At 36.2% G+C, this 16,891-nt stretch overlaps 2 protein-coding genes across 2 annotated transcripts in view; one reads left to right on the forward strand and one right to left on the reverse strand.

Annotated features, from left to right (window-relative positions):
* The window catches only part of LOC138703535 (valacyclovir hydrolase), a 119,472-nt gene that overhangs the window by 51,689 nt on the left and 50,892 nt on the right, over nucleotides 1-16,891 (forward strand). Inside the window, exon 3 of the mRNA XM_069831484.1 lies at nucleotides 7,610-7,651. Coding sequence (XP_069687585.1) covers nucleotides 7,648-7,651 — 4 coding nt within the window. The 5' untranslated portion in view covers nucleotides 7,610-7,647. The remainder of the gene's footprint in view (nucleotides 1-7,609; nucleotides 7,652-16,891) is intronic.
* B4 overlaps nucleotides 1-16,891 on the reverse strand; it is a 75,747-nt gene that overhangs the window by 41,898 nt on the left and 16,958 nt on the right. The gene's annotated exons all lie outside the window — the stretch shown is intronic.

Consider the following 16,891-nt stretch of genomic DNA (forward strand, 5'->3'; position numbering starts at 1 on the left):
GGCTTGCAGTCGGAGACGAGATGCTGGGTACCCCTGACAATATCTCGTTATGCTATGCGCTACAGCTAATTGACCAGATCAAACAAGTTCCCGTGGAAAAAGAAAAAGAGGTGCGCGCAGCCTCGTGGAAACAATGACCTGCTACTCAGCGGCCACCTGGGGGGCAATTAAAAGCAGCTCTCCGGTCCCGAATTTCATCCGATTGTCGGATTGCAATACACCTGCCATCTCTGCACGCAGTGTTGCCAATACTGCCTAGAGAAAAATTGCTCATTTTACGAAATAAGTAAACAGATATACAGGCACATCATTTTATTTTTACTAACATTTCTAATATTAACCTGACTATACCTTTTGCTACCCCCTTCCACGACTGGAGTTCGATTATACTGGCATAAAATACAAACAAATCACTTTACTAGGTATAGGAGGTAAGAAAAGTAATTCATCCATTTACGTAAACTAGGAAATATCGTGATTTTGAGTTTGATAATTTTCATTAGGTTTTTGTTTAATCAAAATACAGTATAGTATTAACAATGAGTGTTTTTACTCACGAACTGAGCTATCCATTCGGACGTATTCATTATGCAGTGCATATTATACTGTCTACAGTACATTAGCGTACAATATAGAGAATGAAGTTAAATCGATAAATAATTATAATATGGATATTTAAACACATTTTTGAAAATGGTGGCCGTTCATTTCTTTACAGGCTTCAGTTCTTTTGTACATATTATCGCACTATAGACTATTGTATCCAATTCCAATTACCAGTTTCGTCCTTCGTACTAGTAACTCACGTTGAAATAATTCTGTACCTACTCTATAAAAGATTACCTTACGTACTGTAAATTCAATCTTCACTTCTGACCGATCCGAAAAGATAAAATTACTCAGACATGCTATCTATTGTCCATCCAAGTGGTTTCGTCGTAGAAAGGAGGGAAATCACGTGACAGTTAATTACTCAACGAGGCCCTTTTACTTACGTTATTTTAAACAGTTGTATAATATTACATAGAAGTCTAATTCCTAACAAAAATTAATGTTTTCAGAAAAAGCTAAGACAGCCTAGCCGTTAGCCTTTACAGAGGGGCGAGCAGAAGCGGGTGGACAAAACCGGGATGCGACATAGGCAAACGGACGACAGTACCTGTGCGAAAATATGATTCAATATTGAAAGCTCTTTCGTCACTGGAAAACGCGAACATATTTCTGGAACGTACTATACTTACTAACTCAGTACTGTTCAGGCGTCTTTGACTGCATACGCGTCCTTGGTTCTGTGTGGTGGACGGTTGTAAGTTTACTAGTAGAGAGGGTGGGAGTGAAGTACATTCAAAAACTCAGGTACAATAAAAATTGAAGTAAAAATAAAATGATGGCCCTGTAGCTAATTGCAAGTATTGAGTTTGTACACAAATTCGTAGTATTCTTTATTAAATTAAAAGTTATTTATTTTACATAAAAGTAGATAAATTAACCAATATTATACATCTGAAGTCTGATTAGTGTAATATATAGCTAATCAGCAATGGTTACAATGATGGGGAAAGGAACTGGCCACCCTATCCCTATATCTCCTGGCCTAGTTGCCTCATAAGTGGTACCTTGTTGGTATCACTTGTGAGGTTCAGACCTGTCTTCGGACAGTTAACTGAATAACAATACATTTTAAAATTTGTACACCCAACAAACTAGGTTACGTTACTATGCAGAAGTAGAATATATTTATAGTGAGGGTCACATAAGAACAGTTCCTAAACAGCAAATATTGCCGTCTTGTCAGTGTTGCCAACTGTTACCAGATATCACACGATCCTTCGTACTAAATGACTTATTTACTTACAGTTCTTTATGTTGGAAGGTTATTCTAAATAATTCAATAATTTGCAACATATTTTCGTAGGCAAACTATACGGGAAGGGATCAACATGTTAAGTATTTTGTCTGGCAATACGAAATTCATTGGTTTGACTAAACAATTGACTCACAGGACCTAACCTAAAAATGTATTTTGTTTGACCATATGAAATTATTACTACTAACTCCGAAAACTTAGCTGATTATAGTCTTGAATTATAACCACAACGCAACACATAAAATAACTGTTATGTATTAATATTAATACTGATATTAATTAATTATTAGTATGTTCAAATTTCACTAGCTTCCAGTAACCGGCTCAGAAATCTAGTACAATTTTAATTTCATGTAACTCCAGTACCGACAAATATTGTGGATATTTGTCCCAGCTGCCAACATACCAGTTACAAAATCACTACCATTTGTAGTATTTGTCAGTATCGAAATTCGAAACGAAGTTGGCAAAAGAAAATTCAACCTGCAAACTAGAAAATCACCATAATCCACTAGCATATTTAGTAATGGGGGAAAAAATGGTTAGGTTTCACCCGTAAGGTATGAAGTAAGCTGACTCGGACTATATTTTGGAGACATTATTGTATCCTTTCTGTTGCGAGATATCATGCGTAAGATAAGTACGTATCAGAGTCGTAGACTACTGGTGAACTAACGCCGGCAGTGATTGCATGTGAAGACACGCAGATCCGTGGTTGCATTGCGACACGTAGTCCGTTTCGTAAGAGTTTTCTCTGAGAAACGGCACGTCTGATTAAATCTGCATATATTATGTGTTATTTTATGTTCTCTTTTCACATTATATGGAGCGACGTAAGGTTTTGTGACCGTATTATTGTTGCTGCAAGCACTATATTGAAGTCGGCTTTTTACTTTGCAGAAGTAACACAATGAAGTAGTGCTCCTAATTATCTCCCTTAGTCATCGCTGTAGGATTTCCAGACTTCCTAATGGCAGGAATTAACGATATGTCTGTATTTTTTTTATTTAATTTCCAAGAAAACTGTCCATTGTATTTAAAACTGCAGTCCCTTATCAGTTTCTCTTACAATATGAGTATAAATCAGAATCGTACAGACAGTAACTACTTATCGAATAAACAGCGTTAACCTTTAGAGGGAAATTATTTTTTCTGAGAAAATGATTCACTTTGGACTAATGTGGTATTATAATTTTTGTTGTACTCTGTCCAAGGAATAAGCTGTTAGAATCTGCACAGTTATATTACTTTCAGCCTGTATATCTCGCCATAATCTCAAATGTCACATTTACTCGCTAACTGAGTAACCTACTAAGATAACTCGAAAATTGTTGAGTAGTTAGAGGAAACTGTTGTACCTTTAGCATAGTGTACCTGTGAACATTTCTAGTTTTTTTTTTTATTTTTGCTGCTACCTAGAGGACTCAAACTGAAGTAGATTGTAGAGAAAGCCGCTAAGTAGCTCCGGTCGTAGTTTCGGTTTGATTTATTGCAAAGTGTGAGTTCTGTGGACAAAAGAAGTCTTTCAGTACCAAAAGTAAACATTTCGTTCATTGATATATGTTTTCTAACACAAAACCAGATTGTATTTGTTAATATCTTTCAAGTACAGTGTGTTCCCTATCATCTGGTGAGTAATAACTTATTTTAATTTCCGTGATTTATTCGAATCTCTAGTTCTGGGAGCTATATTTGTTTAAAAATGCACCCTCTTGTACCTTTGAACACAAAACGTGTTGTACCATGGAACATGTTCCAACGTACAAGATACTATCGGTTTTTGTTTTTGTTTTATTTTAAGATAATGTCACGAAGTAAATCTGGAGTTAGGTCCCCAATTGATCCGGATGCCTTGAAGAAAGCTGTTGAAGCAGGTATTGCTCCTCCAGGAAATAAAATCTCAATCAGAGAGGCCTGCTCTGGTTTATGATTGCAAATACATTTTAAATAAGATTGTCAATTTTTACAGCTTGTATCCCCACCTATAGTCCATGTGTTCCAACTTAAAAAAGAGTAGCCTATATTCCAAGGTACATGAATCTGTTGTACCTTTCAACGTATTACATATCCCTACATTTTATTTTTTCCATAGATCTGTAAAGCAGGAAAATACATACAATAAGTTGTAAAGCAATCTTCAATGATTATTTCAAGCATTTTTTTTTATTTTAAAAAATTTCATTTCCCAAAATTAAAAAAAATTAAATGTGAAAAGTGTTTAGAGGTACAACAGTCTCCCCTACTTCTTTCTAACTAATTACTTGTTCTTTTATTCATTTGAATAATCGAGAAATTACTCTCGTCGGAACAACTATTCTGATTGTGAGCAAGTGTTCGTGATTGAGCAAACAGAAATATTTATTCTTATGGAATTGAGTAATTTCTCCAAAATTTCGATAAAAGGGTAGGTACTTACCTACCTTTATACATTTTATTTATTATTCTTGGAAAACACTGTCTTAGAACAAAAAAAGAGAAGGAGAACGTAGTGATCGGAACTGTGCTGTTCAATAAGAAAGGATGCATGAAACCGTATTCGAAGTGGAGTGTGTGTTCTTATCAGTGGCATAGCATGAAATTTTGAGCAGGAGAAGCTAATTCGAGTTGTCTTTCGTGCAATATGAGAAAACGTATTACAAAAATATAGTCTTAAAATAAATAGTAGTCAATGTCAAGTCAGCAGTCGAAGATTGGTTGGAACCTCGTAAGTAACACCAATAAGGCATGACCTCAAATGATACGTAGTAAAATATGATTTCACGGTTTACACACAAATAGACACGTATATGTACTATATAACATTAGCTCACTCCCTGTCATATTTAGAGGAATCACAATATTAACGGTCAATAGATACAGTATTACTATCATTACGTAAGTATGTGTCTGTCTTTTGGTTGTGTCCTTCAGTAACAGCAAGGGAGTCGGTCATTTGTTTTTTAGATCACACTTTTGTTCGTAAGTCAGTCTTGATAATAGAATTGTCCTACAAAATTCAAGTAAATTGGCGTCAGGAACTGTTATTTCACTCATTATTTATTATATCAGCCACAATACACACTAACACTTCAACTGAACACAACTGACGAAAAGGGATAACTCGGAAACTACTTATTTTCATGTCAAAGCTAGCTTCTTGCGAGCCTTGCGACCAGGGTAGTTTAGTTAGAAAGATATGGAAAATCTGCGGGGTGGATTACACAGAAGAATGAGTGTAAGAAACCAGTCTGCTTGGAAGCTGGTGTGTGCAGGCTTCTCGTTTACTGCTGCATCACAAATCATCCTGAACTGCCGCATCACAATATTTAACGCGTAAATATAAATTATATTAAAATTAATAAATAATTTTGTCCATAGACTGCAGGTTTATTATGAAATTATTATTAACTGGGGAAGCTGAACTTTTTAGCTTACATTGACGCTACGCCACTGGTTCTTATCCGGAACTACTTCTTTTGCGGAACTATTCAGCTACTTTTTTCCTCACCTCTGTTCTGCCTAATCTTAAAGGCATTGGAATGTTGTCACATAACATTTGTAAGCATTATCATGAGAAGTTTACTAACGGCATGTAGAAAAATGCGCATGCAACTCCCTCTCTGTGCCCTCCATACGACACGCATTTGAGTCTATATGGACGCACGCGCTGTCTTGGATTCGTGTCATTTCCGTAGACTTTCCATTCCAACGCTTTGTTCTATTGTGCTCATACTACTGGAAAGTTTCACACGGCGTCCAGGTGGTCCGCTACTCCACCCTGGCCCGCGAGCACGACACACTTGTGCTTCAATTAATTACCTGCCATTAACTAAATTCTAATAACTGAAAACTTATTATTACACATCGGCTTTTCAAACTTCAGAGCTAGGATCAATTCCACATCTGGACTAATGGAAGTTTTGGCGAATTAAGGTGGATTTCTGGGAGAGTTTTTTTCTCATAATTCACAGTAGATGTTGTTATCACATCCATTTTACTCACAAGTCACGATGCTTGATATCCCGAAAACAAAACGCTCCTAGAACTTCATTGACTTACTTACTTACTTACTTACTTACTTACTTACTTACTGGCTTTAAGGAACCCGGAGGTTCATTGCCGCCCTCACATAAGCCCGCCATTGGTCCCTATCCTGAGCAAGATTAATCCAGTCTCTACCATCATATCCCACCTCCCTCAAATCCATTTTAATATTATCTTCCCATCTACGTCTCGGCCTCCCTAGAGGTCTTTTCCTCTCTGGCCTCCCAACTAACACTCTATATGCATTTCTGGATTCGCCCATACGTGCTACATGCCCTGCCCATCTCAAACGTCTGGATTTAATGTTCCTAATTATGTCAGGTGAAGGATACAATGCGTGCAGCTCTGCATTGTGTAACTTTCTCCATTCTCCTGTAACTTCATCCCTCTTAGCCCCAAATATTTTCCTAAGAACCTTATTCTCAAAAACCCTCAATCTCTGTTCCTCTCTCAAAGTGAGAGTCCAAGTTTCACAACCATACAGAACAATCGGTAATATAACTGTTTTATAAATTCTAAGTTTCAGATTTTTTGACAGCAGACTAGATGACAAAACCTTCTCAACCGAATAATAACAGGCATTTCCCATATTTATTCTGCGTTTAATTTCCTCCCGAGTGTCATTTATATTTGTTACTGTTGCTCCAAGATATTTGAATTTTTCCACCTCTTCGAAGGATAAATCTCCAACTTTTACAGTTCCATTTCGTACAATATTCTGATCACGAGACATAATCATATACTTAGTCTTTTCGGGATTTACTTCCAACCCTATCTCTTTACTTGCTTCAACTAGAATTTCCGCGTTTTCCCTAATCGTTTGTGGATTTTCTCCTAACATATTCACGTCATCCGCATAGACAATAGAACTTCATTGACACAAAATAAAAACCAGATCTGTATTGCATGAATATTGTACTTACAGAATCAACTGTCCACCACTGTGGAATAACGGTTAGTATGCCTGACCGTGAGACCAGCGGGCCCGGATTCAAATACTGATGGAACATGTTACCTGGTTGAGGTTTCTCCGGGATTTCCCCTCAACCTCTTAAGAGCAAATGCTGGGTAATTTTCGGCGGTGGATCCTGGACTCATTTCGCTGGCATTATCACCTTCATATCATACAGACGCTAGATAACTGTAGATGGTGATAAAGCGTCTTAAAATAAACCACTAAAAAGACAAGTACAGGTGATATAACCTACGTGAACTCGTCATAATATAAATTCCGATAATTATCAATAACCCCTTATTAAGTTAAAAATGATATTTCTTGTTGGTATTACAAAAAGTCACTTTTCTACATAGTTACAGTTTCTGTTCTGACATATTTTGTCCCTACTTGCCTCAAGTATATTGAAAGAGGTCTAACTCCAATGATGACATAGCACGGACGGATGTTTTGAATTCTTGAATAGTTTTTCTTTCCAGCATTTCTTTGTGGGCCCGAAAAGTCCGTAAGTCGAAAGCTTAGTATCGAAATTGAGCATGTAAATAGTAGACAAAGTACACTCATGCTCCAATTTCAATATTTGGTTTTGGCGGCGCGTCATTTGAACTCTTACTTATGCTTGGATCGATGATTGATTGATCTCTGATGTTCCCTTTTTTCTTCCTGTCCAATATCTTCTTATAATCCCCGTCCTCTTCCTTGCCCAAGTAAATGACGTGTGACGAATTTAATTATCCATTTGTTCTGTTTTCTCCTTCTTCCAGAGAGCTCTGCCAATCTGTAGCGCTATCTTTGTGGCTCGATGTGTAAGTATATTTCTTCTTTTCCCTATTTTATTTCGAAATTTTTAATTACCTAACTAGCATAATGATCCTGTAATATTTTCTTCCTGTAAATGTATCATAGTTCAGTTTCTGGTATATCTACTGAATTTATGTTACAATGTTGAAGCTCCCTTGTGCACACGCCTAAAACAGCAATGTGTGTCATTTTTATATTTTCTAATATTAACACTTCATTGTAATCATTTTATATCTAAAAAGATTGATTTTATTCTGCGAGTTGTAGGTTAGACCAGAGATGGGTATTCGTGTGCATTTACACCTACTGAGTGCCTCTTTCACTCGATCGTATGCACTGTTCTGAAAACTGCCTAACATCCAGGCGCTCTTGACTTTCTTGTCTCGACAAAGTTAATGATCGACAAACACCGATTGCAGCACTTAAAAAGCGAACTAAAATATGCGATTGATCAATGTTGTGTTTAAATTAGTTACAGTGTATAGCTAGCACGAGTGATATTAAACAACGCTCAGGGTCTCGACTGAAATCTTCTTGAAAAAATTATTATTTATTTTCGGAGATAGAAAGTGGGGCACAATATTCAGTTTGTTGAAGAGTTATTACCATTGTTAGAAATTTCATTTAAAGCGCCATTATAAAATACCATATCAGTTAGTATGGAGATTTCGTAGAATGAATCGTGAAGCTCCACTGAATGATCTTCGTAATGATAAGCTTGCGAAAAAAGTAAGGTATTTAATCTTACTATATATCATGAATGCATTTACAAAACAGCTATATTACCGGTTGTTCTGTATGGTTGTGAGAGAGGAATAGAGATTAAGGGTGTTTGAGAATAAGGTTCTTAGGAAAATATTTGGGGCTAAGAGGGATGAAGTTACAGAAGAATGGAGAAAGTTACACAACGCAGAACTGCACGCATTGTATTCTTCACCTGAATAATTAGGAACATTAGATCCAGACGTTTGAGATGGACAGGGCATGTAGCACGTATGGGCGAATCCAGAGATGCATATAGAGTATTAGTTGGGAGACCGGAGGGAAAAAGACCTTTAGGGAGGCAGAGATGTAGATGGGAGGATAATATTAAAATGGATTTGAGGGAGGTGGGATATGATTATAGAAACTGGATTAATCTTGCACAGGACAGGGGGCTTATGTGAAGGTGGCAATGAACCTGCGGGTTCCTTAAAAGCAATAAGTAATTAAGTAGGCTACATATTTATCTACATATTTTGCCATTTTTCTCATTTTCATATTACATTAAATCCGGACTCTACTCATTACGAGATTACGAACAAAACAATTATGAAATTAAGGTAACAAAGAAAAGACACAAAACTACTGATTCCTTCCCCTCGAGGACTCGAACCAGCGTGCATTACGTAGCGCGAGTCCTGGCATGATACCTTAGACCACGGTGCTACTTCGTATGTGTTAGTAAGTATAAAGCGTTTAATGAATCTTTGTTAGCAATGTTTAAATTTACGTGATTCTTTCAAATCTCGTTTGACGTGCTCGATTTAGCTACTACACTCCCTCCTTGAAGCTACCAGTAGTAATTTTTTTTTATGATGAAAATATATAAAAACAGTGATTCCTTTTCCCTCTGCGCTGGCCATAACAGTATGCAGTACGGGAACTGCGAAATCCGTAGAACAAGTTTACTTTGGCCCTCCCAACGATAAAAGGAGGCTAATCTACCAATTAACACATTATTTGATACAATCGTACTTTTGCTTGACTGCTTATTGGTTCGAACAGTGAATAAGTCGTCTGATTGGTTATCGTCTTATGTTCTGTCCAATAGAAAATAGAAACAAACTGGTTTTTGTACATATTCCATCCCTTCACATTCTTTATTATAGTATTCATTTGTCACCCAACAGACCTTGAGACCACGCCTCACAACCTTATAGTTCCACCTATACAAACAAAGTTGTCACACCGTACCAAGCACGTAAGATCATGATAATAATTATGGACCATAATTGAAGACTGACATAAAGAGTCTGTAGGCTATAGGACATTCGGTGGATAAATCGCAATATAGCGAACGCCATTAGGGGAAGTTATCCCCATCCACATGAAATGTGCATTCGACACAACACTCGCCTATCACGTAGAGTGTCTGGTGAGCTAGTAGGGGAAAAGTGGAAGGGGCCGTGGGCGGAGCTTCTACGTTCGCTATATTGCGATTTGTCCCATTTAATATTGTTTGGAAGCGCAATTAATAATTAAATATTTTTCCATATTTTCTGCTGTCATTGATCGTCTCGTCAACGGCAACCCATACATAGGAATCATCAAGTTCAGCTCTAATCGTTTCCATTGTGTCAGTGTAGCAGGAGTTCAAATAATTTTTCGGGAATGTTGATTCATGCGAAATATTGAAGTTGCAGTATTTGCGTAGGAATGCTTGAAACTTTGACACTTCAAGTTTATACCATGGTATATTTGCAGCAATCATTGTCATGCACAAATTTTTATTAAAGTCACTGGTAGAAGACGAAGAATTTTTCAGCACCACTTCTGTAAGAAGAACTTGTTTCTTTTTTTCGGAGCACGTTTTTTATTTTTCACATGAAGTTCAATTTTTAAATGCTGTTCTAATTGTGACCTCATGGAGCACCCAATGCGTTTGTCACACACTTTGCACAGAACGATTTTACCACCGCAGTAAAGGAATCGTCAATTGAAATCCAGTCTTTTAACTTGGATGCGAATGGCAGTAGACTAGCTACTAAACTTGTAGACTATCACCTGATGTTAAAATAAGCTTCTCAAGAAAACAGAAAAAACTATTGTTTTCTTTCAGAGCAACTGATTGGGGGTGTTTGTGCAAAACGGTCATACCTAAAGGGTAACTTTCACTCTTTCTTCCACTGCGTTAGCAGTACAATGGCCTACTTTTCGCATTGGAATTCGTTCCTACTTTATCGTTACTTCTTAAGGGAAATAAAAACTATTAGCATTGGAAATAGATTTCCATTTTTGACAGAATACGTTATTATTTTCAATTATTAAGTTATATTTATGCACTAGAGACCAAGGGATAAGCTTTATTTTAAAACCTATATAACCTAAGAATTAAGTAGAGGGAAAATTGGTGAAAAAAAATGTGTATTCTTTCAGAACATGTAATATCCTTCAAAATATGTAAAAAAATATGTAATATATGTAAAAATATTTATTATGCACCAAAATATGTAAAAATATGTAACTTAAAACTTCGGAATAATGATCTCTTTGATATGATTCGCAGACTTTTAGCTTTCCTTATAGATACATACTGTATATAGAAACAGAATATGTAATTACATAAAATCCGGACTCTAGTAATGAGTAACCTAACGTACTTCCAAATAATTACTTCCAGGTGTTTTAGTCTAATTTACCGCGAAACGTTTATGTTCGAGATTCAAATGATTAATATGTTAAGAAAATTTCAACATCTGAAGACAATATTGCTTAGCAACGGCAATGTATTACTGTAAGAATACGTCCCCTATTCTGACGTCAGTTGCTTGGCAACAGCAATGAGTTAGTCACTCTATTCTGACGTCACTTGCTTAGCAATGGATCGTTCAGATGACGTCCAATAATTGAATTGTAATCACTTATAGAGATGTATGGTATATAGGGCCTATTTAATAAAGAAATAAAGAAAAAATAATAATCATTAATAGGTCCTAAGACGTATAAATTGCATTAAATCTATTTCGCTCTCAATCGTATTCATAATTCTTATAAATAAACCCGATTCGTTAAAAATCTAGAAATATGTCGCCACTGTGGTCCAGTAGCTAGAGTGTGGACACATAGGCATAATCCTGCGGACCCAGGGTCGATCCCTGATTTATCACTTGTGTTGGGCAAGCCCGTTGTGCAGGAAACATAGGGGTTTTCTCTGATAGCTCCGGTTCCCCTGTGGCATCCCAACAAATCTCCACCATAATCTCATCTCATCGAGGGTGTAGCGTAGACCAGCTCCCTATGGCGCACCCTGGCCAATGATTCTGTCGATAAATTGGTCGGTCTACACAACTGGCTTCATATGAGTGAATGGCGAACAGTCAATTACTGTCATTAATAAAAAGAAAATGTAAATACAGTGTTACAGTAACACGTATCGGAGTACATAAACGTTTCACGCAATTACAGGAATTCTATGAATCCCCTGTCACTTCTTGTGGCGATGTCATTAGCATATAATAGTGTGGGTCCGTTGATGCGTTGTAAATTGTTCATTCATGAAGTCTCCTGTACCAGATTTGGTTTCATGCATTGTTTGTTATTCCGAGAATCCTCAATTTCCTATGAATGTCGTTTTCATAACGTAACGAATCATCGGAAAAGAAATGCATTGCATTGTCAATATCGTGTGTCCTGTTTCTAATATTGGCGTGTGGAACGGCAAGCCGAAGTTGCACGAGAATGCTCCTTGCGCAGTAGCTAACCCAAATTCCCGCCCCAGAAATGCGTGAGAAGTGTTCTGCTCCATTGTTCGCCGCACTGCCAAGTCTGCCATATATGAAAACACTCCCGTGATATGGTGATGCCACGACACACACAAGGCAGGATTCAAACTCACGCCCTCTTATCCGATTTGTTACGCTGCCCTAAGATTCAACGTCTCCCTTCGAAGCAGTCGCTCCAAAAGAATCAGCTTGATTGCAGCAGAGTTATCTCCAAAATGCCTGTGAAATATCTTTCCGCTTTTGAAAACAAACCTACATTTTATATCGCTTCCACCAAGAATTGCCGTATTCTAAGGAACATGGAGTAATAATTTACATGTTGCGATTTGTGTGATCCGAAATGCCGCATTTCTAGTCCTCGTTTTGCTTAAGGGAAGACTCCACAGAAAATCGTGGAAATTTTCCAAAATATTTTTATTCACTATTTCAGTTCTTTAGAATGTATATTTTTGTATCCCAAATGGATGTAGTTGAATTCTGAATAGAAATACGTTTACATTATTTTTAATTAAGGAAGAAGAGCTGTCAAAATTATTCTTTTGATTAAAGAATTCTTACTTTACAAATTTCTGATTACAAATCTAGTAACTTTTGTTCTGCAGTTGGCTCCGTGAAGTTACTATATGAATGTAGTAGAGCAGAATTTTAATAGGTATGTGTTGCATAAATATTAATTTTACTTTAAAATCCATTTTTCCACCGGTTTATTTTTCTTGATTGGATACCAACTTTTTTATGCCAAATATTAAACAATCTGGATTAAATTTTTAGCGCAAGTATTTATGATGTACCTACATGTTTCTATGCATTTATGTTGTAAGAAATGTTGTTAGTTTATTTTATTATTATTTTTTCATGAATTATAGAAAAAAGTAGCATTTTCAAAAGTTCAAAAATTTTTTCGAAAGAGAATAAACGAGATATTTCATAAAATGAATGCATAGAAATTTTTCTCTATGTCTTGTGAATGTAACCAAAAAAAGGAAGCTTAAAAATTGAGATCTTTTACTAAAAAGTTGGGTTTGAAAATATTTCTAAAAAAAAATAGAAAAAACCAAAAGTAAAAAACATTTGGAAGTTCAAAATTTGGAATTTGTTAGTTCTTTACATAGTAGGCTAAACATACTCTCAAAATTTGGTTGAAAAAAATGATTAAGGGAGAAGTTGTAATTTTCAGTGGAGTGTCCCCTTAAGTTGTCGCGAACAATCAATCCGGCTTACTTTCGTTTGGAACACCGACTATTTGAATGTCCTCTGGAGGTGTTACCACAGTCTAGTATATACAGTCACGAAGCTCAATACATAGTAAATATGCATACATAGATAGTTGCTAATCACTAGGGTCGCTAATATCGCCTCATTATAGACAATGCGAAATAGAACCAGCACAGTCTAGTGTTCCTAGCACCCTCACAACTCAAGCTTCGTGACTATATATACTAGACTGTGGTGTTACCATCACCCCAGTAAGTAAGATTGTCGATAGGGCTGTGTCCAATCTAGCTATCATAATATTATACTCTGTCCAGTGGAAGAATAAAGTGATTTAAACCATAGAATACCACTTAAAAATCGGAATGTATCACTCCGCCACATTTAACAATATCAATAGTTTTGTTCACATGGCAACAAACAAAAGAAAAACGTTTTTATTTTTATTCTATATACAGGGTGTTTCATAAATACTTTGACAAACCTTGGGAGCATGTTCCTCACACCAAAACAAGAAAAAAAGTTCATATAAACATATGTCCGAAAATCCGTAGTTTTTTAGTTATTAATTAAAGAACATAATGAAACATCTGTTAGATATTGTCAGCTTGGTAGCAAGTGTTGCAACTTTAATCAGTTCAGCAACTCATAACAAATGTTCTCCTCTTGCTTTCACACACGCATGCACTCGTCGGATCATGGACTGTCGCACCCTTCCAAATACTCCCACACGGTATCGACTTGTATCGATAACATCATTCGATTATCTAACAAGAGGAATATTATTATCGGTTACAAACTTAAGTTAAGTTGTTAGATTGCACCTCGAAACGCGTTGAACGTAAACTTTCATTGTTATGAGTTCCTGAATTGATTAAAGTTGCAACACTTGCTACCAAGCTGACAATATCTAACAGATATTTCATTATATTCTTTCATTAATAACTAAAAAAAAAAAAACTAAGGATTTTCGGACATATGTTTATATGAACTTTTTTCTGTCTTTTTTGTGAAGAACATGTCCCCAAGGTTTGTGAAAGTATTTCTGACACACCCTGTATATCACAAAATGTATTTTGAGAGAAGGCAGTATTCATAAAACAAGATAAAAAATGTATAATAAACATGTATCCTCGTACCTTAAGAGTTATAAACACTTGTTTATCGTCACTATAGGTCCATAGGCAGTGCCCTATGTGATATAACGCAACCTTTTGCTCTACTTCTTAGGGTATTAGGCACTCTTTGAAACACTCCTGGTTGGTCTCGTATGTACTGATAAACATTGAAGACACTTTCCTGTAGTGTCTGTATATTACTGATGAGAGTGCATACACCAAGACTTTTAAGTGTCTGCCAGATACTGACAATCATAGACAAAAATGTTTATTGCATTGCAGAAACAAATGACTTCATGCCTGTTTACTCTTTTGTTTCGTACATTGCAATAAGAAACGAGCAAAGAGATCACATTAGAAAATAATATGCTATTATTACAATATAAATTTCACAGTACTTGTTTCTTTAAAAAATATATTAATTTTTGGATCCATGTTTATTATACTTTTCTCTTGTCTTTTGTGAATACATCTTCTCAAAATATTAAACCCTTCTTTATCGCCTTGTGCTTATTTAAAAAGTTCTTAAAAACATAGTAGTAAAAATAAAATAGAAACATTTCGCTGACTGTTTTATGAGAGAAAATGTATGAATCTTCCAAGAGCCATCCAGAGATTTCAAGATCACGTGCATTTATTTACATCACTTTATTCTTTCGTTAGACAGACTAGCTTTCACGGTAATCCTAAATAAAGAGGTTCTTCCTCCCACTTCTGGCCGTTGAAATGACGTAATTAGAAATAATCTACGAGTCCTCAGCATCCTTGACATTATTGATGATGATTATGGAAAAGGCCTAGTTGGTAGGACCACGAACAAAGTATGAGTCAGAACAGACAACCTAAATTTACCATTGCATATCAGCCTGATGGTACAAGAAGTATTGGTCGAACAACAACACCATGCTGTAAGCTGTTGGCTTAAGGGCCTACAGCTTACAGCAGAAGAAAATGAAAAAGAAACAAACGCTATTTTAACGATGCTGTATCAACTGCCCGCTATTATCTATCGTTGATGATGTTGGTGGTAGCAAAAGGGTATATTTGTGGGATGAGTCCTAAAATTCGCAATTGATTTACTTGAAATGCGCCTTATAGTTGGAGAAAATCATCCAGGTAACCAGTTCAAGTTCGAGTACCAGTGCCACTTATTACTCCTAGACTACACAATTTATTGAAGTTGTGTTCTTCTGTTCCACTATTTGTGCTCGGATTTTTAGGTGCATAAAGTCAGGAAAATATTTGTTTTTATGTGTTAAAAATTGGTAAAATATGTGACAAAAAAGGAAAAAAAATGTAATTATGTTTCAACTATTTTATGTGAATATAAACAGTATACAGTACTCACTAGTATAAATTATGTTGTCTCGCCAACTACTGAGTAATTACAGTACATAATGAGATTCGTCCTCAAGTTGCCCATCACAAATGACTAACGATTATCGCGGAACACTGCCTTGTACTGGGAAAAAGAGCGCCCTGGCCATTGAGAAACAACGTACTCCCTAGAGACATGTTTATTATTGGAAACGAAAACAGAGACAGCTAATGTTTATGAAATTATGTTTGCTCCCTGAATAAGTGTTATGATAACTTACAAGGCACTCCTAAATAACATATCAATGTTTATGTGTGTTAGTTACAATACAATTTATTAGCCTACTTGTGGTGAGAAAGGAGACTGCAGTTCCACAGGTCTACAGATAGGCAATTCCGAGAAATAGTTGTCAGCTGTCACGTCAGCAACTGCTCTGAACATTCGAATGATGATTAATCTGAAATGGGGTTTTGGCGAAAATTATTTGATGAAAACTTAACTTTTTATGTGTTTTATGAATGTTTGAAAATAGGTATTTACATAAAAAATCGTTTTTATGTGAAATAAAATTTAAAATATATGCTCAGGTGACCTTGTCCGAAACTTAAAACATAATTAAAAGTTTCTATAACAGTGCAAATAAAATATTTATTTACTTAAGAATCCTAGCCCTAGTTATTATTCGATAGTTACATCTTAACGAAAAACTTTAACTGGAATTTTATATACGAGTGAACTCTTCTGAGGAGGGCACCAGCGGTGTTTCCGTGGCAACCAAAGGCCGTCATGCAAAGCGGTGGGTGAATTCCAGGAAAGACAGTCGGCTCAGATATATCAAATGAGTATTAAGGATTATATTTATTCCTATAGTATCAAACTGTGTGCATTTCCATAATCTAGAGATCGACTTGCGCATCACAGCATTTTTTCTCTGCTTCGTGCCATTCACAAAGTAAAGCGAAGACATTGACGCATGCAAATCTTAAAGTAGGCCAAACCCTTGACGAGGTTTTCGCTGTGACTCAACGCAACGAGCTGGAATGTACAATGAGACAATTAATCGCTCGTTCTTGGCTGTTCGGTCATTTGAGCACGTAACGACGTGCCGCAACC

Source organism: Periplaneta americana, chromosome 7, assembly GCF_040183065.1.
Source record: "Periplaneta americana isolate PAMFEO1 chromosome 7, P.americana_PAMFEO1_priV1, whole genome shotgun sequence".
Taxonomy (NCBI): Eukaryota; Metazoa; Arthropoda; class Insecta; order Blattodea; family Blattidae; genus Periplaneta; species Periplaneta americana.